This window comes from Cydia pomonella, chromosome 15 (genome assembly GCF_033807575.1).
Source record: "Cydia pomonella isolate Wapato2018A chromosome 15, ilCydPomo1, whole genome shotgun sequence".
NCBI lineage: Eukaryota > Metazoa > Arthropoda > Insecta > Lepidoptera > Tortricidae > Cydia > Cydia pomonella.
In genome coordinates, this window is record NC_084717.1 from 18,679,094 (window position 1) to 18,706,135 (window position 27,042).

The 27,042-nt window shown below is 38.3% G+C and overlaps 2 protein-coding genes across 3 annotated transcripts in view; one reads left to right on the forward strand and one right to left on the reverse strand.

The window, feature by feature from the left end:
• The first annotated feature begins 3,006 nt into the window (after positions 1-3,006).
• LOC133525549 (uncharacterized) lies at positions 3,007-16,829 on the forward strand. 2 transcript variants are annotated; one of them, XM_061861840.1, is made up of 10 exons: positions 3,007-3,174; positions 4,229-4,275; positions 5,529-5,567; positions 6,223-6,345; positions 8,213-8,320; positions 9,596-9,700; positions 12,430-12,516; positions 14,181-14,201; positions 15,063-15,202; positions 15,975-16,829. In XM_061861840.1, the coding sequence occupies exons 2-9, from the start codon at positions 4,247-4,249 to the stop codon at positions 15,196-15,198; spliced, it is 648 nt and encodes a 215-aa protein (XP_061717824.1). In that variant the 5' UTR covers positions 3,007-3,174; positions 4,229-4,246; the 3' UTR covers positions 15,199-15,202; positions 15,975-16,829. The 2 variants fall into 2 exon arrangements, with proteins under 2 accessions (XP_061717824.1, XP_061717825.1); XM_061861841.1 differs by lacking the exon at positions 5,529-5,567 and having other exon boundaries at positions 3,008-3,174.
• A 1,578-nt stretch (positions 16,830-18,407) lies between these two features.
• The window catches only part of LOC133525555 (uncharacterized), a 55,342-nt gene continuing 46,707 nt past the window's right edge, over positions 18,408-27,042 (reverse strand). Inside the window, exon 5 of the mRNA XM_061861853.1 lies at positions 18,408-21,163. Within this exon, the coding sequence (XP_061717837.1) occupies positions 21,075-21,163 (89 nt within the window). The 3' untranslated portion in view covers positions 18,408-21,074. The remainder of the gene's footprint in view (positions 21,164-27,042) is intronic.

A 27,042-nucleotide genomic window follows, 5' to 3' on the forward strand; every position in this document is an offset into this window, starting at 1 on the left:
AATGTCTTGGCCTCATCACACCAACAGCCCGTGGTTTCTACGGCAAGAGGGACAAATATGTAGCTCGCCAGCGCTGCGTACTTCGCCCGCTTTCGAACCGACGCCAGCTCAGCTGCTGCTCCCGCCGAACGCATGGTTCGGTTAATATGAGAAGCAGCAAAAGTATTAACGCACGTAGCGTCCCACAGCAGACATCTGCCCCTCTCCCACGGGACCAAGGTCAACCCGTCTGGCCTCTTCCCATCAGACCTACTAAGACCCGGCGGCTCCAGCACACAAGGTACATTTGCCGAGACCAATGCCCTCCGGATGATATCATTTAAGGCGTGGTGGCGTGGGTACCTTCCTGCACACCGACAACAACTTAAGGCGTGATGGCCGTCCCTCTCCACCATAGAGCCGCAGATGCATACATGAGGTTCACACACCTCACAGCCCAGGCGAAGAGCCACAGCCACCCGCATCGAGTCATTATCAAGGAGCGTACCTAAATGCGGAGAAGGAAGCGCCTGAAGCCAAGCCCCAGACTCTGGCCTCGACACGGCGTTGAGCCTCGCCCTATCCACTCCCGTCGCATTCTCCATTAAGCCATCGAACGCACGCTTCACCCCTATATCATCCCATGAGCGCTGGCGGTCCAGTCTGTCTGGCACGGGCGTACCCGGATTGAGAGCCGACCATACCGTCCAAGCATCCGCAGCATAAGGTATGGCTACCTCGTCACCATTCGAAGATAAAATTTGAGTGACAAGGCCGCCAACCCCAGCCGCCGATGCCAAGAAGGCCGGCAGGCTCACATCCCGCGCGCGCCGAACTCCCAGACCACCGGTCCGAACGGGAAGTGAGGCCAGATCCCATTGATTTGAATTAAGGGAGACATTCAGCAATAATTCCACAGACTCCTTTAACACGCCGTCAAAGGAGTCAATATGCGCGGGGTAAAGCCAAGTTGGTACGGTGCGCAAAAAGTACATAATTTGGGAACGGCAAAACAGACCCGCAACAACAAAAGAGAAACGTGCGCAGAAATGTGCTTTAACCTTTCCCTGGCAGTCAGCAGAAGCTGCCTTCGCACCTCAAATGCCTCCGGAATGGCATCAGGAAAAATGGGCGAGCCAAGAAGATAAAAAGTCTGAGCAGACAGTACCCTAAGCCCGGGGAGAAAATCACAAAATGAAGGTGAAGAAAGCTGAGAATCGGGGCCGCAAGGAAAATATTCGCACTTATTAGAGTTTACCACTAGTCCCAGTTCTCGAAAGCGCGGAAGCAGAGTGATCAGATCCTGCTCCACCACCTTAGGCCTACCCCCGAGGGTACCATCATCTAGGTACCAAATGTTCAACGGGGATTGAAGCACTGAGATCGCCTTATGAATGGCGAGACTGAAGACTAGAGGGCCAAGCGGGTCTCCCTGCTGCGCGCCGACCTGGGAAGAAATGAGGGACCCATTATAAAAAAGATTTGAGGGGGACGCGTACACCTGAAAGAGGAAGGGATACAATGAGGGCACCTTTTCCTTGACCTCGGCTAACAGGACATCACGCTCTATGGTATTGAATGCGTTTTTTATGTCCAGCTTGACGATCACACACTCTTCGTTGCTCGGATCTGATGCAAACGCTCGCGTTGCATGAATGGCGGCCTCACACCCCAAGCTCGTGCCAAACCCAAGCTGAAGAGGACAGAGATAAGTGGCCATTTCTTCTTTAACAGCTCGGCAACCAAGTTTAGCTACCAATCGACGGAAAGTGTTCCCTATTGCAATTGGCCTTATACCCCATCTTTCTTTGACAATGCGCACAATGAGGCCCCATAAACAAACGGGCAAACCACAGGGTTCAACTGACCACTGAGCAAGAAGTTGCACAGTTTTGTCAAGGATTCCAGTAGCCGCAATCCATTATCACCCGCAGAGCCGGACGTAAGTTCCTGTAGGTGCGCAGGTCGAATGCCGTCCAAGCCAGCGGCAGAACCGCTGTTGAAGGAGCCGAGAGCCTGAGCTACGTCCGCTGGGTCTACCGTCAATGCAACAGAGGATCTATCTGGTTCCTGCGGGAAAACTAGCTGTCGTGAAGGGGCCGGGTGCTTAGATTGTAAGGCGACAAGAGTTTCAGGAGACGACGGGGCAATTGCGTCCTCTGACATTAACTAAATTAAATCTAATAAAATAATAAACATAAGTAAATAAGAATGTTAAAAAACCCCCTCCAATGAACAGTCCCCCAGGTCTGTCCCCTGCGGAAGGGTGCCCATAAGGCTGGCTACGTTCCCTCGTTGAATGGCTATACCTATTCTTTGGCCTAGGAATGAGCCACCCGCAGTCTCGAGCAGTTTTTTTTTATTCTTGTATAAGATATGGGCGTCGTTGCTCCACGGCCCTAAAGATTTTTGAAATATCTCGCAATAACTTTTTTTTAACATATTTGGGGTGCCACCCTGTATAAGTGGATGACGGAGATCGAAGGTGCTGTGCAAACTAATTACAGACGCCTCTACAGGATGTTTATTTAGTCCCCTGAAAAAAATTACGGGCTGAATATACAGCTCATACTGAGCAACTTTTAGTATGGGACCAACCCCGAAAAAGCGAAATGAAAATTGTCTGTTTCATACATTTTGGCTGTCTGAACTTGACATTTTATATGGGAGAGTTTTTTTGTATTGGGAAAAGGTAAGCATTTGACCACAATCTCACCTGATATAAATTTTTTTCGCGTTTTCCGGGTTAATCCCATTGTAAAAGTTGCTCAGTATGATCTATACAGGATGATCCAGGAGACGTGAGCAGGATCGAGCCTGCCTATTCAGTAAGTTATCAGTAACTATTTCGTACCAGTATTTGTGAGATTAACCTTAAATTATTTCGTTCTGTTCAGTTTTTTTTTTCAGAATTTTTCACTATATATATATATAGTGAAATTTTTCTAGGAGGTAAAGCACGATCAAAACGCTGTGACAATCTTGACAGTCACACTGACAAGAAAATGATATATTGATAATATCCATTTTTACAAAACCCAACATTAATTTTGGAGTCAGCCAAATATGATAAAATTGAAGTAAAAACTGAAAACGTTACTGAAATAATCATGAAAATAAAGTAATTAAATTAATATAAGTATGTATTGGAAATAATTATAAAGGATACGTCCACAAACGCCTAAGAATACATGTGTAAGTAATATTATTTTTAAAACGTTTAAGGGCGCCAATGCCTCGTTATATGATGAACGAAGACCAAAAATTGCCGAATCGGGGAAATAATATACTTGTCAAGAGACCTGATATACGCCCTAAAACGACTACCTTCTCGTCTCGTCTCGCCCTTCTCTGAGGGCTTACCGGGAACCACGTTCGACGTGTTGCCTCCCTGTCACACTTACGTACGAATTAAAAAGTGCAACAGAGAGGTAACACGTCGAACGTGGTGCGCAGTAGGCCGTCTGATTGGGTCGGTTTTTTTTTTCGGGATTGGGTGAGAGGTTCTTGACTTGACGTGTACTCGCGTCTCTGCCTGTGTGGCACTCTTGTTTCCTCTTTTCCTAACCCAAATTAAATGTACATACAAAATTTGTTGCAATAGGGGATATTACGCAAAACTCAGCGTAGGGGGCGCCTCTGCCACATACTGAGGGCCTACCGCGGAACACAAAAATCGAATTTTCATTATATGCCTCTTCTCTTGCATATAACGATATTTCTATTTTCGTGTTTCGCGGTAGGCCGGTAGGCCTCTGTTAACAAACCGCCTTGATGCGTCAATGTCATAATGAAAATGCCTCAAAAAATTGTTTAAGGCATAGTTATGTCGTATAAATTACTCTAAGGTTTATGTAAGGTGATACTGCTGCTCTCTGGCGGCAGAACTTTGCGGTAACACTCCCTATTGGTAAAGCCCTTAAAGCCTGACCACGATATGATCACGCGCCATGTTGCGGAATTTCTATGGAACTATTTCTTTCATACTAAACTGAACTGTCGCCCTATATAATATATAATAACAGCGCCCTCTTGACAATGATCATATATTTCTGGTCGGGCTTTAAGCAAGTTTTGTATAGACAACTTTTTTATAAAATAAAGTTAGTACCTACCGGCACAATAAACTCCGAGTAGGTATATCGTTTTATTAGCTATAAGTCTCATGTCGCAGTCGCGTGTGATAACTATTATCACATATTTTTGTAACAGACGAAAAAATGATAATTAAAACCGTTTTTTTTTTCAGTTCGCCTTGGCCCTCAGGATGGGAAATTTACTTTCCGGCAAATCAGGGTTTGTTTATTTTTTTAATACCTATTCGTATTTAGTTTATGGTAGAGTCCGAATTTTCGGTTTAAGGGCCAATTACATCCATATTTTCCGATATCTGGGCCGAAATCAGTCCCGATGTCGGGCCTGATAATCGTTTTCCATTTTACGGAATATCAGCAATTCAGCACATAGTTAACAATATTTGAAATGTAAAAAAATGGTTCATATGCAAATATATCAAACATTGAACATTTTTAGTAATTACAGACAAAATATTTTTACATGGTCAAATATTGTAACCGATGTGCTGATATTTGGTGAAACGGAAAACGACTCTTACTCGGGCCCGACGTCGGGCTCAACATCTTTAGGCAGGTTCCGGCATAAAAAACATGTTTTTATCCGAAGGCTCGGTTTCCGCCGAAACCAGAGCAAAACCAAAAACCCGGTTTCGGTCGGATACTAGTTTGTGGACAGCTACTTAATTATTGAGTATAGGTAACTACTGTACACATTTGATTCACAAATCTGGCGAGATTTGTTTAGAACATACCTACCTAAATATTTGTACTTCCAATTCTTACGTAGATAACTTGATAGAGGTGGACATGTCTTGTACGCAATTGGTGTATCTGTTACATAATTATCTACATGCAATGTACCTAAGAGATTTTATAAAAATGTGCGTGGTTGACAGAATCTAAGACAAATTATTTAGTGTCCGACTGAAGTTTCAGTTTCGGCATATATATACGAGTATGTTTGCTTAAATTGTCATACACATTTGTGAAATTTATTTGTTTATTATTTACGGAGTGTTTTTTTTTCTACTAGAAAACACACTTAGTAGTAGTTTTTCAACAAGGGCATAAAGCGATGTTAGCGATGGACATTTATGCCTGAGTTATACAATCTGCTTTTCACTTCGATTGCGAGGAAAATTTTAAATATTACCAATATTTTAGGTTATTTTACCGTATTTGTTCAAGACTAAAGAAAATCGTACTCGGGCCGCACGGGGGCACGCTTGCAGTTTGTATGGCAGATTTTGAACTTTATTGCTAAGTTAATAAGGGTCGTCATAGATGACATTACTTTATGCTCTAGAGCATAATAAACAATTTTATGTCACTTAAACGCGACTTAAATGTCAATTTTACGAGCATGAGAAGTGAAAAGGTTTTTTTAACACTTACCTTTCATTATTTTGTATTGGATGAAATAAATGTAGAACGGGCTTAAATTTTTTTTAAATCCGCCTATTTTTTTCGCAGAGATGTTACCTCGGTATCCGTCCATAGTATCGGTTCCAGGTAGGTACCACATATACCTACGTTATTTTTGGGTTATACCTAAATATCTTTTGGCAATAACGGGAAAAGGTATTTCATATGGTTTTCAAAAATAGTAACATTAATTTATGCATTTATCCCTTAACACACTATTAAAAAAAATTGGGATTATATAAAATAGTTTAAATGCATTACATCGCGTATAATGCGTACCTATATTTTTAAACAACGTAGATGAATATGCCTTCATATTGTAAATTCATTATACGCGATGAATTTTTTTTATTTTCTTCCAAGAATAATTACCTATCGCGATAACAAACGACATCGCAAGATGATATCGATCTTGCTTAATACAAGATTTTACGGAGACCGAAACGGAAACACGAGTAGCATATCACCAACGCTCTTCCTCGACGACATAAACCTCCCCCACCTACCTTCCAATATTAGGCTGCATAGCCAGCTGATTATAACTATCCCTTTCCCATCCCAGAGCGTGTCACTCCCCAATCTCCCCATAAAACTACGTCCCGTGGTAAGCCGGCTAGACCGGAGCAGGCATGTTCCTGGCTCGGTGTGGCGTTTCTTGTCTTGTCTTGAAGAATAATTATCGCGATATTCGAAAAAAAAAACTTACTTGTACCTATTTAACTAATGACGAGTATATTTGCAGTACATGCCCCAATTGTGATTGTGACTGCGGCCCCTTGGTGTTTAAAGACTTAAAAACCATAGAGAGACCCGTGGTGCTTAAAGACTGTTCGAACGTAGTGAGACGTAAATGGAATATAAGAGAGTAAGTAAAAAAAAACGTACCTTTAGGTAATTAAATAGGTATACCTAAGTATTTACAGATATGCCGCTTAAGTAAAGTGTGTCCACCTCTATCAAACGAGACGAGTGATATAGGTAGCGTGCGTATATGGTCCGTGCGCGTTGGAGGGTCTGCCATCTTGTGGTCTGAATCGGAACCATAAACAGGCACATTTACACGTCAAGTGTTTTCTTGTGCATAGAAGGTTCTGCCATCTTGTGGGCTACATCGGAACAATAAACATCACATTTACGCTTCGCGCCAAAAATCTGACAGCTCCTGTGCTGCCTCCTACAGTTCATGCACGCTCCCTATAAAGGTCCGTTCAGACGGGATGACCAAATTTACCAATTTGATCAGTAAATAAATTTGGCACCAATCTCATCCACAGCGTCCACACGTACACAATATAATCACCAATGTTAAAAACACGTACTCAAAATCGTAAAAAAATGTCGCCAAACAAAAATATTTTTTTTTTCCTAGAATTGTGTCATTTTTGATTTCATCGGTTATAATCTTACAATCGAATCAAATGGGATCGAATCTAATTTCATTTTTGCGTTCACACCACCTGATTTGATCAGACAATTTAATCAGATTGGGGGAAAATTATTCCGTCTGGACTGGCCTTAAACTAGGGATAAGTTCGCCTTTGTACCTACTTTCCATGGGCGTTGCCAAGGGAGGGCAAGGGGGCAGCTGCCCCCCTAGAGAAAATTTCTAATATGTGTGCCCGTCCCCTTGACCATCGGTCATATAAACTGCCTCCCCCCCCCTACTTTGAATTATTTAAATTAACAACGAATAAAATGTATCAGTATGATAGATGCTATGAAAAGATTGAAAAGTCACGTCACTATTCGCATACATTACTTAAGTTTCAAAGGGTTTTCTATCGACGGTTGTCATCTTGACTAGGCCCCCTCCTGCTACCTATTCTTGTTTCGTAAAGTGTTAATTACTCACCTAAACTGTAGGAGGCACAGCATGAGCGCTCTGTTTTTTGCCGCGACTTGTAATGAAAGTTGAATGTTTCCGATTAAGAGCCCCCGGCAAGCTCGGCCTAATTTCACCTTCCATACAAACGGAATTTCGTTCTCATTTTAAAACTACGTGTTGGATTGTAATGAAACTTTGCACATATGTATGATGAAATTAGGTATATTTAGTCCTGTACTTAGTTTATATAGAAAATGGACTCTTCCGTAGAAAATGTCAACGTCAGACCAGCCAAAATATATGTACAAAAATACAAAAAAAATACAAAATACAAAAATTTTTATTTCATTAAATACAGTTCATATAATTTAGGGGATGGTGTCTCTCGGTAAGCAATATTGCCTGTGTTGGGAGGCACCGCTCTTCCGTGATTATATATGTATATGAAACAGACAATTTTTTTCATTAATTTCTCGATTATTTCGGCTCCTAAGGCCCACGGTCTCACCTATAGTACTTATGACATTGATGCATCGAGGCAGTTTGTTTAAAGAGGCCTACGAAACGTGAAAAAAATTCGTTATCTGTCTCTTTATCGTTCGAATATGCAAGAGTGATAGAGAGGCAACTTCGATTTTCCTGTTTCACGGTAGGCCCTCAGCATGTGCTAGAGGTGCCCCCTACGCAGAGTTTTGCGAAATATCCCCTTTTGGAACGTAGTTGCATTTGTTTTGTTTCGTTCCATTAAAACAATACAAAATCAACTGTATCCCTAACACTATAGGTTCCAACTCCTTTGGAAAATTTCAGACTTTTTTTCTTTAGGTATCTGGGCCTTAGGAGGCTATTAGAGTATTGAATAATCGCTAGTAAAACCCTAAATTTTTTTGTTTTTTATTTATTACAGGGCTCCACAGCTGGGCGTGAACCAATCTGGGCGACCAGTGACCCCCCACAAATGCGATCTTAAATCACATGCAGACAAACTTCCAACGCCTAAGCCGTCGGCTTACAGGTACGTTATATTTTACTGTTAGCTCTTTTAGACCCCTCAAGCTAGCATTTTTTGAGCGTCGCCGTCGGTATTTATAGTCCCACTATCGGCTTGATTCTAATTTTAATATATTACGTCAAATTGTCGACAGTAATGTACAAACCACGACAGGGCGACTCTTTGTCATAACTGTCGTTTAGTGGGAACGCAAGCTTAGGCATTTTGGTAAATGAGTAAGGTTTAGAACGCACTGCGATTAATTTTTTGCGGTTTCAATCTAATTTCTTGCGGATTCAGTTTAGCAAGTGGGTGCGCTTATGAAGCGTTCTAAGGCTTAGAATGCACTGCGATTCATTTCTTGCGGTTTCAGTCTAGCAAGTGGGTGCGCTTATGAAGCGTTCTATGGCTTAGAGCGCACTGCGATTAATTTCTTGCCTTCTCAGTCTTGCAAGTGGGTGCGCTTATGAAGCGTTCTAAGGCTTAAAATGCACTGCGACTCATTTCTTGCGGTTTCAGTCTTGCAAGTGGGTGCGCTTATGAAGCGTTCTAAGGCTTAGAGCGCACTGCGATTAATTTCTTGCGTTTTCAGTCTTGCAAGTGGGTGCGCTTATGAAGCGTTCGAAAGCTTAGAGCGCACTGCGATTAATTTCTTGCGGTTTCAGTCTTGCACTTGCGTGCGCTTATGAAGCATGCCGTACGTTACACTTTTTGTGGTTCTGAAACCGCGAGAAATGAATCGTGTGTGCCTTCTAAGCCTAAGCTATATCGACTCAACGGGTCAGTTGGATGTCCTACTAAGTACCCCATCCTCCATCTGTCATTCTGTTCCCGTCTTGCCACATGTCTGAAGTAGGTACTTAATGACCAGATGGATAAAAATCTTATAAGTCACATGGATGCTTTCAATATCGCCAGAATAACGCTCTAGATTACGCCACACGTCAACTCAAGCGCTCGGTTACAGTATAATATCAACTTTCGTGTGTTCTGATAAGGTTTACTATGGCGTGTTGTGTATATTAGGCGTGGCGTTGTATTAATAGGGCGCATATCCTATACCTGCGTTAATTTAGCATAATAGGACTTTTTCACTTGTGTTTACTGCTTAACAGCCGTTATCCTAAATTAATACTATAAAACTTACTTTATTTGTGGCTTTCTATCACAGAAGGGTCCTTACGCTCCAAGTGAAGTAAGAACTTTTGAGAAATTTTGATAAAAAGGCCCTTATTGCAGATGAGGTATAAGGTTCTCTGGTGGAAGCCACATTTGTAGTTTCTGATATTGGTGACACAGATTAAGAAGCACATCTTCGGTTTCCATTCCGGTCCGGAAGCAATCCCGGTCGTCGATCAAAAGCCACAAGTTTGAGAGGGGCTCGTCGTCTACGTCGCGTCATGAGTAAGTCGTCATGTACATTACGATTATGATACAAGAGCGGAAAGTGTGAAATTCACCGAACCGAACACGATAGAAGGGAGTGTTTTAAATCGACACGTGTTGCGAATTCCCTAATCGCACGTGTATCGTACGGTTTACAGTATTATACTTAAGACCCTTTAAATTTTCGACATAGTCACGTAGTGTGTTAATTATCGTACTAGTGCGGTAAAGTTACAGCATATGTACTGAAATAGTACAGTACGATACGAGTGCGAAAAACAGGAAAATGCAACGAGTGGCGATAAAATAAAACTCGGCCGAAGGGAGTGTTTTAAATCGACATAAGTCTCGCACATGTATCGTACGTTTTACAGATTTTGATTACAGGCCCTTTGGATTTTTTAACTTAGTTACGTAATGTGCTAATTATCGCACTAGTGCCCCCTATTAATTAATTAACTAGAGCTAGTTGGGCCTTTCGGTCATTCTCGGTTCCGTCCAGCTTAGCATTGCTCCGAGCAATTATTAGGGTTGGCACAACTTGACGTCCCAATGCGTCCACAACCCCGGATAAGATAATCATTTGAATTTTGACAACCCTAAATAGCCGAAAGGGATAGTGCCATACATTAGAAAGGGACAACATGCTTCGACCCTGAATCGCTGTCAAACTTCGGTTTTGTAGGAAGTGACATTTCTGTACGGTAGTACTGTTATTTATTTTCTGCTAGAGCCTAGGCTATTGAGTGAAAGCGATGAACCGAATACTCGGATATGGGATATAAAACCGTACACCTGCCTAATAAGATGGTACAGTCAAAAGGTTTAATTTGTGACCCATTTCGTACCTTGTCACCAGAGATCGGCGGGGTGAGCTGTTTTCAGTTTTTGCATAACATGGACATACCTTGTCATTTAATGGTAATTGCCCCATATGTAATTGATAATTATAAACTAATTAAATTATTTTATTTCGGCTGCCTTCACGTCACGTCGCAGTCAAAACCTACGGAATGTGATTAATCTACTTTACACAGCTTTCTGCTTAAGTGAGAAATAAGTTTCATCTAGTATTAAAGTAAGCTTCATTAGATAATATAATTATTATTGTATATCCATTTCACTCCATACAGTCCACTCCGACACAATGGCTGCCGGCTCTGAGCCACATTGCCCCGCCTCATCTCAGGAGACAACAAGCCCTGCTAAAGGAAGCAAACAAAATTGCCTCAAATCCAAAGCTACCCGTCTTTTCTGATTTTTTCTGTCCGCCTAGGCTACGCTTAAAATCCCGACGTCCACCGGCCAATACGGCACAGGAACTTAAAGAAAGCAGTTTTAACATCAAGGATAAATGGAGGGAGGACTGGATTGCTAACTTGCCCAGGGCATCCCATGCCAGCTACGATCCTACCAGCAAACCGCAGGGCTTTTCGGCTCCGAGACGGCAATGGTGCCAACTAAATAGACTTCGCACTGAAAGCGGGCGATCCGGAGAATTTATGTTTAAGTGTGGGTGGCGAGATACACCGAAGTGCGACTGTGGAGCACCCGTACAGTCCATTTACCACATTGTCCATGAGTGTCCAAAAAGAAAGTACAAGGGAGATCTAAGCGATAAGATAAGATAAGCTAAGCGAAAACGCAGCCCATTGGGTGAAGACCTTAGATATTAATTTGTAAATTTGTAAAGCGACCAAGAATTGAAATATGCCATACGACTAAATAAAACTCCATTCACATCAGTGGATGTAGAAGGATCTTTTTCTATAAGCTCAAATAAAACTCAAGGCAAAACAAATTAAAAATTGAAAATATAGAAAAACTTATAGTTATTCATTACAATAGCACAGAAAATTAAATGTACAATAAATATAAACTCTTAGCACTCGTTTTGTAATTGATAATATAAATAACGTATTTTTTGACATTTAGATTTTAATCTAGAAAGTTTCTAGACTAGTATTTTTATACAATTTTGATGTTTGACGATCCTTTTGTGAAATTCTTATTATTAAGTTTACCATATCTATAATAATTCAATGTTTTTTTGAGAACAATAATAACTGCATCAATAAATTGCTCTGATATTTAGATTAAGATGATAATTGTAAAGTTTGATGATTTAAAAGTGCTTGTTGCTAGGCCTATTTGAATAAAGAATATTTTGAATTTGACTTTGAATTTTAATTTTAGTTTAATCATTTCAGTCTTGTGTTCTTTTAATATTTATATATGGATACTCCATATCCATATTAATATTTACAAGACACAGCTACATGACGTTAATGACGTAAACAGCTCACCCCCGCCGATCTCTGCTTGTCACAGTGACAAACAACATGAAAGTCGCTAGAGACCTCATAATTTTGTCACTATGACAATGTACGAAATGGGTCACAAATGAAATACTTACAATATTATTTCCGGCAGACGGTAATTGGCCCCCTATTAAAGAATAGAAAGAATAGAAAAACGTTTATTGAAAAACCATCTACAAACAGCACCACATTAGAAAATAAAAAAAAGTAAGAAAGAAGATCTAATACACTAAACAGTTATAACTACTTGTAACTTATACTAACATGCAATAGTTACAGTGATGATGCTGCAATAGAGGCTACAAATGGAGACCATTCAGCATATGCTCTAACATATATATTATATATGCTACAGCGCTGGTCTTCCGTGGAGCCCAGGGCAAGAATTATTATTTCTTTTATTATTTATATTGTTGTATATTGCAGATCACAGCCCCCGCCGTTCCAGCAATACAAGAGTCCCACTGTGCCCAGTCGGAGGCCTCATGTCGTACCCCACAACTGCTTAGACAAGTTAGTTTTTTACTCATCCCTATAAATAAAAAATCGGCCAAGAGCATGTCAGCCATGCTCAGTGTAGGGTTTCGTGGTTACCATTCTATCAAAATAGGCTACGCGGGCTATTATTAAGTATCATGTACATTACAAGCATAAGGGACTAAGGGAGTACCTTTGCAGCGGTTTGTACGTCTTTTTACTATGAAAGGACGATTTTTTGCAAAAACTCAAAAAACGGGTAGACCGATCATATTCCCTATAATTTTAATTGAAAATATTTATCAAGCTTTTGTTTCATGATTTTTTTCCTTATTTTTGGACTCATAGTTCAAAACTTAGAGGGGGAAACACATTTTTTTTTTTAGGTGCGATTATTCCTAAAAATATAACTTTATCAAAAAATAGTTTTGGGTGACCCTTATTTACCCTTTTTTACCCACACTATTGCGTTAAAAGCAACAAAAGAAAAAAAAACATTTTGTATGGGAGGTTCCCTAAACATTTTTTTGTAGTTTCTATTTTACCGTTGCCATGCATGATTAAGGTATTCATGCCAAAGTGTAGCTTACTAGCTCTAACGATCACGGAGCAAAGCCGCGGACGGACAGACTGCATGGCGAAACTATAAGGGTTTCTTTCATAGGTGACTACGAATCCCTAAAAAAGATCAGTAGAGTCAGTCTGCCATGAAATTATCACGTTTTTTTTAAATTAATTTATTAATACAAAGCATATACATTTTAAAAATAATGACAGCGAACAAAGCCTAGAGCTTAACTGCCGCTGTAAAATAACACTTGCACAGTCTTTTTTTTTTTTTTTTTTTCTAGGGGGGAACACACAGCACAGTCTGTGATATCCTAATCGTTGCCGAGTTATCTTGGTCTGTCTCTGTCTTTAAATTTGACACTTCATAGATAAAACTGCATATTTATTAATATTGGATTTTTTATACGTACCTACTGAACTGAAATAAATAAATAAATATTATAGGACATTATTACACAAATTGACTAAGTCCCACTGTAAGCTCATTAAGGCTTGTGTTGAGGGTACTTAGACTACGATATATGTAATATATAAATATTTATAAATACTTAAATACATAGAAAACACCCATGACTCAGGAACAAATATCCATGCTCATCACACAAATACATGCCCTTACCAGGATTTGAACCCGGGACCATCAGCTTCGTAGGCAGGGTCACTACCCACTAGGCCAAACCGGTCGTCAAATATTACGCTATTAATATTTATTTTAGATTTAGTGAAGTGTTATATCCATAATGCAATACTCACTGTTTAGAACGCGTCTACGTATTATACGAGAGAAATATAAGGACAGTAACTTTCAAATTGTTGAGTTATAACGAAAGTGGACGGCCGCGCGTAATGCTTTTTCATACAAACGTAGTTCTCATTTCCATAATAAGTATGACATTCGCATCGAGGTAACTCTGCATTATTGTATTTGCTATGATAAATTGTGGAGTGTCATTATTAATGTCAACGTTCTATGAAAATATGACTTTTTAAAATGAGACTCCCACACTTTGATTTATACAAATCGGCGAAGAGTTAGCTTAGACGGAGTCTAGTATATTCAGAACTAGTGCTTAAGTTGCGTCTTTTATTTTTTATAACTTTCCTTAATATATGTTTTTTTTTTTACTTAGGACGCCAAGACCCAAGCGAAGGTTAGTTTTCCTTTTATTGTAGTATTTCGTAATTGTATTTTATATTTTTACTGCACCTGCACCTACTACATTCTGGAAAAGTCAATATTTCGGGATTTCAACATTTTAGGAATTCATTTTTGTGGTCCTGGAGGACTAAATCAGTGGACGAAGTAACATTTTATCCTGTAGAGTTCAAAACTATTCTATAAAATAATGCTATTTTACTAGTATATTTCTTAGGGTGGTGGAAATTTTGTGTTTCACTCGGTAGCAAATTTTATTTAATCCTCGTGCCCTGAAACCCTCGCAACGCCCAAGATGCCACACCATCATGGACATAAAAGATACCGTTCATAGTATTTTCAAATCAGTTCCTATTTTCGAACTGTCAAAACGGTTAGCCACTACCGGAATTTATATATTTATTGATTTTTCGATTTATTAAATAGAAATTGTGTCAAAAAATAATAGAGGTCTATTTTTTCTAATATTTTTTAGAGCTTTACTTCGTGCACATCGGCAACATTCCAGTTAAATGTATTATGTATGTATTTAAAGCCTAACCAGTAATACGAGTATATGATCACGCGCCATATTGCGGAATTTCATTGGAACTAAATTTTTCATACTAAACTGAACTGTCACCCTATACATGAGACACAACAGCGCCCCGCCCTCTTGACAACGTTCATATATTTCTGGTCGGGCTATACTTTACTGTAGGTACTTACATATAAAATAAAAACACAGTTAAGTACATAGTAAATTAAATACAAAGGCGAACTTATCCCTACATGGGATCCCATGTAGGGATAAGTTCGCCTTTGTATTCTACCAGTATATATCTACCAGTTAATATATTATTTTGTTTTCCCACAGTGACGGTCTGTTGAAAGTGTTGAAACGGCTGCTGTTCGCTTTGTTCCTGATCGGGGTCGTGGGTGCCATTGTAGGCCCTAAGCTGCTGCGCAAGGCCAGGAAGAAGTGCGGAGAAATCAGTCCTTGTAACTCGTAGACAGGTAAAAGATACTTAAACAAATAAATAAATATTATAGGGATATTCTTAAACAAATTGGCTAAGTCACACGGTAAGCCAAGAAGGTTTGTGTTGTGGGTACTCAGACAACGATATATATAATATACAAATACTTAGATACATAGAAAACATCATGACTCAGGAACAAATATCAGTGCTCATCACACAAATAAATGCCTTTACCGGGATTCATAGGCTGGGTCACTACCAACTAGGCCAGAGCAGTCGTCAAACAATAAATTAGACATAAATAACTCGGTGATTTAACGAAGCAAAGTCATTTTTGTTGTAAAATTAAAGCAAGCGCGGCGTACCTACGTCGTGAGCGCGTGTGACAGCCTACTGGGTTTTTATACCTTCTAAGGTACGCAACGCGTTGGTATAAATCCGAGACAGGTCATGCGGAGAGTTCAATATACGCCTTTACTCCGATCGAGCACGATATGTAAATAGTTTTGCTCCATTGCATAAAAATAGCTATTTTGTTTTCTTTGAGAGCACGTTGAAGTGGTTGGTCATCGCTTTGCTCCTGATCGGGGTCTCTTTTAAAGCGAGCGCAGCGTCCGTCGGTGAGCGCGTTTGACAGCCTACTGGGTTTTTGCACCTCCTAAGGTACGCAACGCGTAGGTATAAATCCGAGAGCGTTCGCGCGGAGAATTCCATTACGGTAGGTACCTGACAATACTCCGATCAGAGAATTTTGTAAAAAAGTTTGCTCCCTTGTATAAAAATAACTGTTTTGTTTTCATTGACAGCCTGTTGAAGTGGTTGCGGTCGCGGTCGTCGCTGGCTGGAGACTGCTCCGTAAGGCACGGAAAAGGTGCGGTCAAGTCCGTCTTTGCAAGACAAATAGACCAGTAATAGCTACTTACAACCTTACTTAGTAAAAGAGTGTTACAAGACACCTTAACTATTTAAATATAAAAAAAAAACAGTCTCTTTGCTATACCTATCGTTTAGCGAAGAACTCTTAATTGTGGAGTGGCCTTGGATTTGGCAGCAGAAGATAACACTATACGACATGTTTTCTTAACTGAATTGTAACACGTCAACTTTTGACGATTTCTGTTAGACTATTTTTCGCATTTGTTTTTTACACGACATCTCTTCTATAATGAGTAACTGTTTGCTCACAACTACCTATTAATAATATAATAATAATTCAATTGTTGGTTTGGGCAGGTGCCCGGACGCCTTTGCAATAACCCAGTCTCATTGTCCACCCAAACTTCAATCCATAAACCTAGATACTGTTCACTTTTTCTACAGCCTATCAAAAGATCGGGATTTATAGGCCCGTGAAATCCAAGGAGACACAGTTTATAGACGAGGCGTCCCACTGCTGGGCACAGGACTCCTCGCATGCGCGAGACAGTTTAAGCTATTCAATTAAAAAAAAAAATTCGCACTAATGCCATTTAAATACACTTAATAACAATGAAAAAGGTTATTAGGAACTTTGCATAAAGTGACCTGTTTCTGTTGCTAAGTGTACAATATATTGTATTTATCTTTAAAATTAAGTGCTTAATGCATATTTAAGTATATGGATATTTATAAAACTATTTATTGTCACAATCTGTTTATTAAATCATTTCTGATCATTCTAAAACTTCTTTTATTTAGTAGAATACTGAGATAAACTTATGGTACCTATATATCCTGTCGTGAAGGTTAGATTTGACAAATCCGCGCGTCATCGTAATATACGTCCGAGGAATTTAATTTCTGTACCATACAGCAACCACACCTGTACCATTACCCATACCTGTACCATTTCATACAGCAAGTACAGGGGATAACTGGGACCGTGCACGAAGATAGCGCCAGAAATCGGTTAGGTACAACTAATTGTCACAAAATCAAGCGAGAATTAAAAGTAAACATCGTAATAATTTCAATGAAATCTCTTGATATATATTAGACAATTGTGAGCGATGGTAAAATTGGCAATATTTTGCCCAGCGGATCAGCATTGCCATCCAGCGGGGCAATGCGGCCAGCCGTTTGGGCACCCTACCGAGCGAATTCGACTTAAGCCAATTTTTTTATTTAAGTATATGTTTTATTTTAAATAGAAATCCGTCTCCATCCTAAATTTGCAATCATGTTCAGTGATCGGAACTATGGGAGTAAAACTTTAACAAAACTTATCAAGCGGACGTAAAAAGAGTGCTTATAGTCTTAAAAATATTCGAATATCTATGAATGTAAATATTTTTATGGCTGTAAGTACTATACTATTCCTATCCCTATGGACATGAATATTTTTAGGGCTGTATGCATTATTTTATGTCCGCTTAACAAGTTTTGTTAAAGTTTTACTCCCATAGTTCCGATCACTGATCATGTTGTGCACCATCACTCACGAAACAATATTCCAACCAATTATCCAATTATTTCGTTGTTAGCGCTACTAGTAATATTATTATAATCGTCGGAATAAGGTAAGGATATATTTTTGAGACTTTCAGAATATTCATATGCGACTATGATAAGTGATAATAGGGACCGTGCGCGTTGGAGGGTCTGCCATCTTGTGGCCTGAATTGGAACCATAAACATACACCTGTACACGTCACGTGTTTTCTTGTGCATAGTAGGTTCTGCCATCTTGTGGGCTACATCGGAACAAAAAACATCACATTTACGCCTCGCGCCAAAAATCTGACGGCTCCTGTGCTGCCTCCTACAGTTCATGCACACTCCCTATAGAATATAAAGGATATTCATGTGCATCGTAATATTTGTTCAAACAGGATGAAAGGCGTTACAAGAGCTGGTGGCCTAGCGGTATGAGCGTGCGACTTGCAATCCGGAGGTCGCGGGTTCAAACCCCGGCTCGTACCAATGAGTTTTTCGCAACTTATGTACGAAATATCATTTGATATTTACCAGCCCCTTTTCGGTGAAGGAAAACATCGTGAGGAAACCCGACTAACCCAACAAGGCCTAGTTTACTCCCTGGGTTGGGAGGTCAAATGGCAGTCGCTTTCGTAAAAACTAGTGCCTACGCCAAATCTTGGGATTAGTTGTCAAGCGGACCCCAGGCTTCCATGAGCCGTGGCAAAATGCCGGGACAACGCGAGGAAGAAGAAATATTTATTAATATTATATACGAGTATACGCTATTAATATTTAACGTGATATGTATAACGTAACCCTGAAGCGTTTGACAATAAGACACATTTCATCATTCAAACATTTATTCGAAAAAAGATAAGTTTTATCTTAGATTAGGTACATATTTGTATTTTAAGGTAGAGTAGGTTTTAAATATATACGAGAAATACAAAATGGCACAGTTACAATTATGGAATCTACAAATGTTTCAAGTATTTAAAATCCTCAGCCTCAGAAACTGTAAATATATCGAAAATGTATAAATATGTTATGTATTTCATATGTACTTGTTTTAAAGTTCTGTCCCATAAGAATAAAATTGACTATCTGCTCTAAAAGTACATCGAATTAACAATTTGATTAATTAATTATATTATATTTGAATAAAGCTGTGAATATATAACCACATTTAATTATATTTCAATTTCAAATACATAATTATATTACAATGTTTTCTAATATTTTCCGCTGTGTAGTAAATAATCTATCGAATAGGTAATATATAGATACAAAAAGTTATATGTTTTGGACAGTCTGAATTATTTAAGTTATAATACACAATAACATTTAATTCGTTTAGGCGAATCTGACACTTAGAAGCTAAATATCTACTCCAAATGACTGTAAACATTTATAAATATATATATAATCTTAGATCTAAACACTTATAATTTCTAGCAAGTTTTTAATAAGTGCTGTTTATTAGTTCTGAAAGAGGACTTCTTGATAGTAGCATAATGGTCAATATCCATGAAGAGTGTCCAAAAAATTTAAAATGTTCTTGATATTTCACAAGAAACAAATTTTCTGACAGCACAGCAGGTTAAACAGTCGCATTTTTCAATCTTACCTATAATCCTACCTTATTAAGGCATAAACCTTGCATACATTCGGCACCATTCGAGATCTTTCCAGGCACTTTTCTACCACATTCATGTATAATAATCATATTTCTCGGGTTCAAATTTAGAATCAGATAATATAGTTTATTTAGTAAGTTTAGGCGGACACAACATTAATTACGTAAGTAATATCAAGAGAAGTTGTGTCAATTTGTAATGAAATATAAAAATAAAAATATTTAAAAAAACAAACAGATAAACGGTCGATATAGCAAGATTTTACATTGACAAGCACATATTTACGAATCAGTTGTGAACGAATGAGAAAAAGAAAAACTTATCCTTAAAAATGCAAAATCATGAACTCCATAAGAATTCTGTAAACAATATGAAAATAAAAGTAATCCTTAATCTACCTTAATTATATATAAGCAACATTGATTTAGCCGCGTGGGATTAACGTCAAAGGCCCTAGACTCCAATCGTGTATAACAAACGACAAACAAACTTACAACAGAAAGACAGACGTGAACAGAAAGTCACTTGATCCATTACTGATATGTCGCCGGCCGATCGTAAGATTAGGCAGATCGTTAAGTTCCTTGTGTAATGTTTTGACGGTATTCATATTAACCCATTAATATATAAGTCCGTTAGGTTGCTTCAGATGCGCGAAGGCAAATTAAGGCAAATTGTCCAGAAATAGGAGCTCCGCGGCGTGTCGACTCAGGGAACGAGACAAAGATTTTCACCTTCCACGATCTGTCTGATCTTACGATCGGCCGCCGACAGCTACATTATTTAATCTGTGTTGTTATATTTCAGATTCAATGGTCGATTTAGTGCCAAATTGTTCATTTGTGCCAATTTTGTGCTAAAACGACAGTTCGCTCGGACCATTCGATTAAGGGTCATACGAACCCGCTCCGACAAAGCCGCTCCCACTCAAAACTTTGACTCTTGTATGTAAAACTTCTATTCTCACCAGTGAACTATTATTACGACGTGTAGAACCGTCACAGAGTATTTTGCGCAATGAGTTGAACCGTCACAAAGTATTTTGCGCAATGTTTCGATCGACGCCAAACTATGGAAGCGGGCGGCATTCTCGCGACGTAAACGCGTAAGCGCCAAAAACTTACCAGCGCTTACGACGTTTTGGCCGCGTGATTCACGGCCCGCTTCCTTCGCCTACAAGTTGCGATTGCGCTAATTTATTTGTTTGATATGGCTTCTCTATAGTAATGCCTCAATAACTCCCCAATTTGCTTCCAATTTCTAGCAATGAAAAATAGTACCAGACATAAAATAGTACATTACGATAAAAGTGCGAAAAATAGGAAATTCGAAACGAGTGGCGATAAATTAAAACACGACCGAAGGGAGTGTTTTAAATCGACACGAGTTGCGAATTACCTATTCGCACATGTATCGTACAACGTTTTACAGTACATATGGCCCTTTAAATGTTCGACACAGTAACGTAATATGCTACTTCTCGCACTAGTGCTATAAAGTAGCCCCATATGTACTGTAAATATGATATTTTAACCTTTTGAACTCCAGACGGCGAAGGAACATGCCGTGCCCCGGACGCAGGCGATCACGATTATTTAAGCCAAATTGAACTTTACGGAGTCCCGCGTTAGTCCCTATTGCATTGGCGAAACTGTCGGCTGTAGCCGTCGTTGGCGTCCTTGGCAAGTCTTTCAGATGTCGGCCATAGCCGACGGTGGCGGTCAAAGGGTTAATGTCGTTTTGAAATGAGAGCATAACTTTGATATGGCGAGGGCTGGGTCCGTTCTCTTGTTTCGATAGTCGTTTCTTATAAACGACTGTGTGGCTAGACCCCACCTAAATATGAAAGATCAAGCTTGAGGTACTTTGCACTTAGGCGGTGTTGTAGATGGCGCCCTTGCTGGTGTCGTTCATCTTGTGATAGTAGCTCCTGATCACCAGGAGGAAGTACGCATGGAGCACTGGAAATAAAACAAAATCATGTTAGTACCTACTCAAATACTCAGATTGCAATATGGTATATAAAGATATATGGTATATTATTCAAGTCAAATAAAGATACACCGGTTCTAACCCTACACCTCTGACCCGAGATTTAAATCCCCCCTCAATTGGAGGAGGGTATCCCGATATGGACCGACAAGAAACTCGGCGGAACACATCTTTTTAAAACATTACTTCTTATAATTAACATGCATTAAATAAGAAAAAATACAATTTAGATTACTATAGAAATCATGCTGTACTTCAGTTTGGACAGACGAATAAAAGTTTTGATGCCACATTGCCTGATAAAGGGCTGATTTAGACGGTGCGAGAATTCGCATGCGAGTTTCATTACATTGCGGTATTTGATCGGTCGGCCGAATTGGTTGTGACCTCAATAGTCCGCAATGTAACTAAAATCGCATGTGAGTTCGCGTGCCGTCTAAATCAGCCCTAAATGTTATACAACATCGTGTGACAGAGACATGATGATAGCAATATATTATGTTGTTACATACGATTTTATACAGGGCGGCCCAAGACTATGGGACATCAAGGGAAAGTACCTTAAATGTCGTAGGATATTTTGCTGAAAGAAGACTTTATTTTATTTTTAAAAGTAAGTAATATTGCATTCAAAGAATTTCTAAAAAAAATTGAAAATTGCTTACTTTTTCTGGGAATTAAACCGAATCTTGAAATTTTAATTAAAAAAATTACTCTATTCATTTCTTTTGCGATATCATATTTCTGAGATGACATATTTTTTATGCATTCTTTCGATATTGGCATCATAAAAATACAGGTTGTTTTTTTTCACATTTGAGTCGGTTCGATTTCCAGACAAAGTAACTTATTTTTTTTAAATCTTTGAATGCAGTATTACTCAGTTTTGAAAATAAAATAAAATCTCCTTTTAGGAAAATATCCTATGTCTTATATTTAAGGTACTTTCCCTTAATGTCCTATAGTCTTGGGACACTATTTGGCAATATCCCGCTTAACACCTACCGGGTGTGGCCGGTAACAGGAGCAAAAAATTAAAATGTAGGCTGTACTCCTCAAACTGACCAACAACAACAGCAACAACTTCAGCAACTTTTAAAAATAACTATTATTTTGATTTATAGAACACTTTAAAGTTTATTTTTTTATGTTAACACTTTAATTTCGTTATGTTTAAAGCGTAACAATCAACGTCAATTACACTGATGACAGCATTCATTGAAGGTAATATTTAATTTGTATGAAAAATAGGAAGTCTAGAGAATTCATAAATTTCAAAAATAGCTGAACAAATGTTGGTAAGTTTCAGGAGTACAGCCTACAGTTATGTTTGTTGCTCGTGTTACAGGCCGCACCCGGTATAACAGCTGAAAAAAGCCCTATATCCGTCTAAACTAACTCCGTTTGTGGCCGCCACTACTGCGACCATAAGGGTCATAATTTTAAAGGCATTTCCACACTCTTGCCAAGTTGGTGCCAAGGGGGTAGTTCTTAAGTATTGTAGTGCCTTTACAATTTGGATAATTTAGCTACTAACGATGGTTTTATGAAAAATGTTGTGTCAACAGGACCGGAGTCAGTGGAAGAATATGATGAAAAAATTACCCGAACAGAGGGTAAAAGGTTGAAAAGGAAGCAAGCGGATACTGCTTACCATCAGGCAGGCCGTCTGCTTGTTTGCCACCGACGTAGTATAAAAAAGAAGAAGATAGAAGCCTAGATGTTATTACGCCAGGCAAATTAATATATGTACTAATATATTTAAGTAAGATAAAACTATGATGGTAGAATAACCATAGACTAAAATAGGTACAACATTAACTGTCTAAATTGCGCTTAGCTGGATGAAATAGAAGAATAATTTGTGTTCAAGGTTAATGTTAATAGTATTCGTGTTATATTATCTATAGAAAATATACTAGGTATCTACAAAAAAGAGAATCATACCTAGGCAGTATTACTTAATTATGATATAATTATGATATAAATAATAAATATTATAGGACATTATTACACAAATTGACTAAGTCCCACAGTAAGCTCAATAAGGCTTGTGTTGAGGATACTTAGACAACGATATATATAATATATAAATACTTAAAAACATAGAAACACCCATGACTCAGGAACAAATATCCATGCTCATCACACGAATAAATGCCCTTACCAGGATTTGAACCCGAGACCATCAGCTTCGTAGGCAGGGTCACTACCCACTAGGCCAAACCGGTCGTCAATGATATGTTATACGCACGATTTTCCTGTTATCCATGTAACAGGAAAATCAATTTTCATTCATATAACTACGAGTATTCGGTTTAAAGAATTTTATTTCTCATAAGAATTTTTTACAATTCACTTGCATGAGAATTAGGAGTAAATAAGTTAACATTGTACGGGTGAGCGCATGCATGCGTATTTACATTCACACAATACAAACAAGTGCCTTAAATTACCTTAAAATATATACATATTTCTACAGTTTTCATTTAGTGTAACTACGCAAAAGGCAAAACATTATTTCTGCACTAAATGCGGGTCATTGACAAACAATAAACTCATTAATTTACCTTAGTAGGATTAATCTTAGATCTTAATCTTATTACATATTTAAAATAGAATAGAATATCATTTATTTATTTAAGTTAATCTGCTCATTTGAAGCATTACATATCACACCATTTAATTCAGAACCATTAATTGACTTAAATGTCCTTGAGACTTTTTTTGTACATCACGCAATCCTTTTTAGCATCTACAATTAATCATATTCTGGACAAAAAATATGCCGACTTCGAGCCAACAGCAAAAAACAAGCTTTTGTTTGGATTGTAGACCACCTACGTTTTTACCATTTAAAGAATATATACTTAATTTAGACGAAGCTACAAAGTCAACAAGTATTTACATTGTGTACCTACGTTTGTTTCTGTAAAATGTACACTTAAAAGCAATGAAAACGGGTCATTTTGTATAGAAGTTTCCATGTTAAATGATCCGTTTTCTATGCTCTTAAGAGTAGTTTTATGTAAATATATTTGCAAACGCAAATGTTAACCCTGACCTTTGTATGGAATTGATATACTGATTATACGAGTATAAGCACGTAGGTACATTATTTGTGTATATTTCAAGTACCTACCTATATACCTATATTTTTATATTAAATACTATATTTGATTAAATACTGGGGGCTTATCCAAGCCTCCAAGCCAAGATGCCAATCGTACAAGCTTACTATTTCTCTATGGTTAGCGTAGAAGATCTTTATCAGTACCCCTAGTGTAAATAAATTCGATTTCGAAACGTGACGTACGCGTTTGCGTTTAGTCTCATTTTGTAGGTATTGGATTTAGAAAGAGCGCGCCAAGCGGGACGTTTTGGAAACTCAAAATCCTATACAAAATGAGACTTAACGCAAACGCGTTCGTCACGTTATGATGTCGATCAAATTTACACTAGGGGTACTGATCTTTCGTTCCTTAGCTTTAACTTAAGTCAATTTTCATACAAGTAGACCACAGAAATCTATAAAAGGTTAGGTAATATGCTATGCATTTTATTTGCTAAAGCAAAGAAAATTTTAAATAGAGGTGGATTGTCAAAGAAAATTTTGTATCCACAGTAAATTTACTGCCACCGTTCGACACGTGATTATAACTCTTAGAACGCCATTTGACTTTGATCCTCACTCTTTCACTGATATGTATTAATTCATTCATGTTATTATGTCAAGATTATTAATTATTTATTATTCTTATTATGTTTGGATATGATTTGATTTTAATGTACTTACTAACCCCTAGCTATAACGATGGTACTAACAATTTTTTATGGAATTCTAGTAGTTCTGAAATAAAAATATTTTATTTTATTTTATTAAATTTATTAAATATTAAAAAGTTACAAACTAAACAAACATTTAAACCAAACGTACCAACTTCCTCATTTATAATACTAAGAAAACATTTAGGTATCAATGTCCTTGAATAAGCATTACTATGTTCTAAAATAAACTGAATGGCGCCCCAAAGAATGCGAGCGCCGAATCCAAATGTTCTTAATGAATTAATTAATAAGTACCCATCAGACTATTGTAGGAACGCCCTGTCTGGGTCACAGCTAGGGTTGCTAACTTTAGTGCACAAATTCGCGGACAAAATTAGGGACCATTTTTTCATTTTTCGCTTAAATCTCAAAAACGGTACATGTTAGAGAAAAACTTTCAAGGAAAAGTTGAAAGGCCATAAAATTATCTACAAGTTGTACCTAAATCATTTTTTTCTATTCCCAGCCGTTTCCGAGTTACACGCAGTAAAAAATGATTTTGGCTCAAACAATTTCCCCATACTACATACCCATGTTTATCACATCAATCGATCAAAAAATATTTCTTTCTTCCAAAAAACTCAAATGTGCAACTTGTGACCGGTACTGATAGATTGCTCTTAATTAGGTCTATAATTGGTAAAATAAACACATTCCTCCATGGAAGCCTTTAGGAGGAATCGATTGTCAAAATATTATATTAGGGTAGTTTGAGTTACTGAACTTGATCTTTTTATTTTTTTCTTCCATAAAACTCAAAAGTGCAACTTGTGACCGGTACAGATAGATTGCTCATAATTAGATCTATCATTGATAAAAATACCAGATTCCACCACGGAGGCGTTTACGGGGAATTTAATTTTATTAGGGTAGTTACGATACTTGAACTTTTTATTTTTTTTCTTCCAAAAAGCTCAAAAGTGCAACTTGTGACCGGTACTGATAGATTGCTCTTAATTAGGTCTATCATTGGTAAAAAAAACACATTCCTCCATGGAAGCCTTTAGGAGGAATCGATTGTCAAAATATTATATTAGGGTAGTTACGCAACTTGACCTTTTTATTTTTTTTCTTCCAAAAAGCTCAAAAGTGCAATTTGTGACCGGTACCGATAGATTGCTCATAATTAGGTCTATCATTGATAAAAAAACCAGATTCCAACATGGAGGCGTTTAGGAGGAATTGAATTTTATTAGGGTAGTTACGATAACCCTAAGTTGGTAAAATAAAGTTTTCGAATTTTTCACCTTTCATGGGATGTAGCTCGAAAACGGCTGGGAATAGAAAAAAATGATTTAGGTACAACTTGTAGATAATTTTATGGCCTTTCAACTTTTCCTTGAAAGTTTTTCTCTAACATGTACCGTTTTTGAGATTTAAGTGAAAAATGAAAAAATGGACCCTTTCCCCCCCTCCCCCCACTCCGGGGCTCCTCCTAGTGTCCCGGGGTTTTAGTATGTTTATTACCTAGGGACTCTTGACATGTTTCCGAAGAAACATCTTACGTTACTAACTCACGCATTCTAGACCCCCTTGGAGGGACTCATTCAATGGACTACATACCGCGTTGTTGTATATTAAAAATAAAATCATGTGCTCTCAAATTACTCTACAACTGAACGTCAGTTTCAGTGATTATATTATAATCTAGCCTAAAAACGGTAAAATTGGCGTGCCACGCGGGCCATTTGCGAGACGCTTACTATAGGGCTTCAGAAACGGGACTTCCCGCATATAGCGGGACGGTTGGCAACCCTAGTCACAGCGGCCCACTGTGGAACCCATAACTACGTGGGCGTAGATATATGTAGTTGAAATTTTGTGCCTCGTACAGCTAAACTGTGGAATGTTACAGTTCATGTTACAGCCTGTGGTATTTATAGACGGTTTAACCTTCAAACATTCAAGAAAAGAGCGTATTCCTATCTTAAATTCCACCAACGTACTGACAACCCGCCAACTAACGTTGAAATTCCTCGTTATGGAGCAAAACATATCAAGCAATCTTAGACTTAAAATA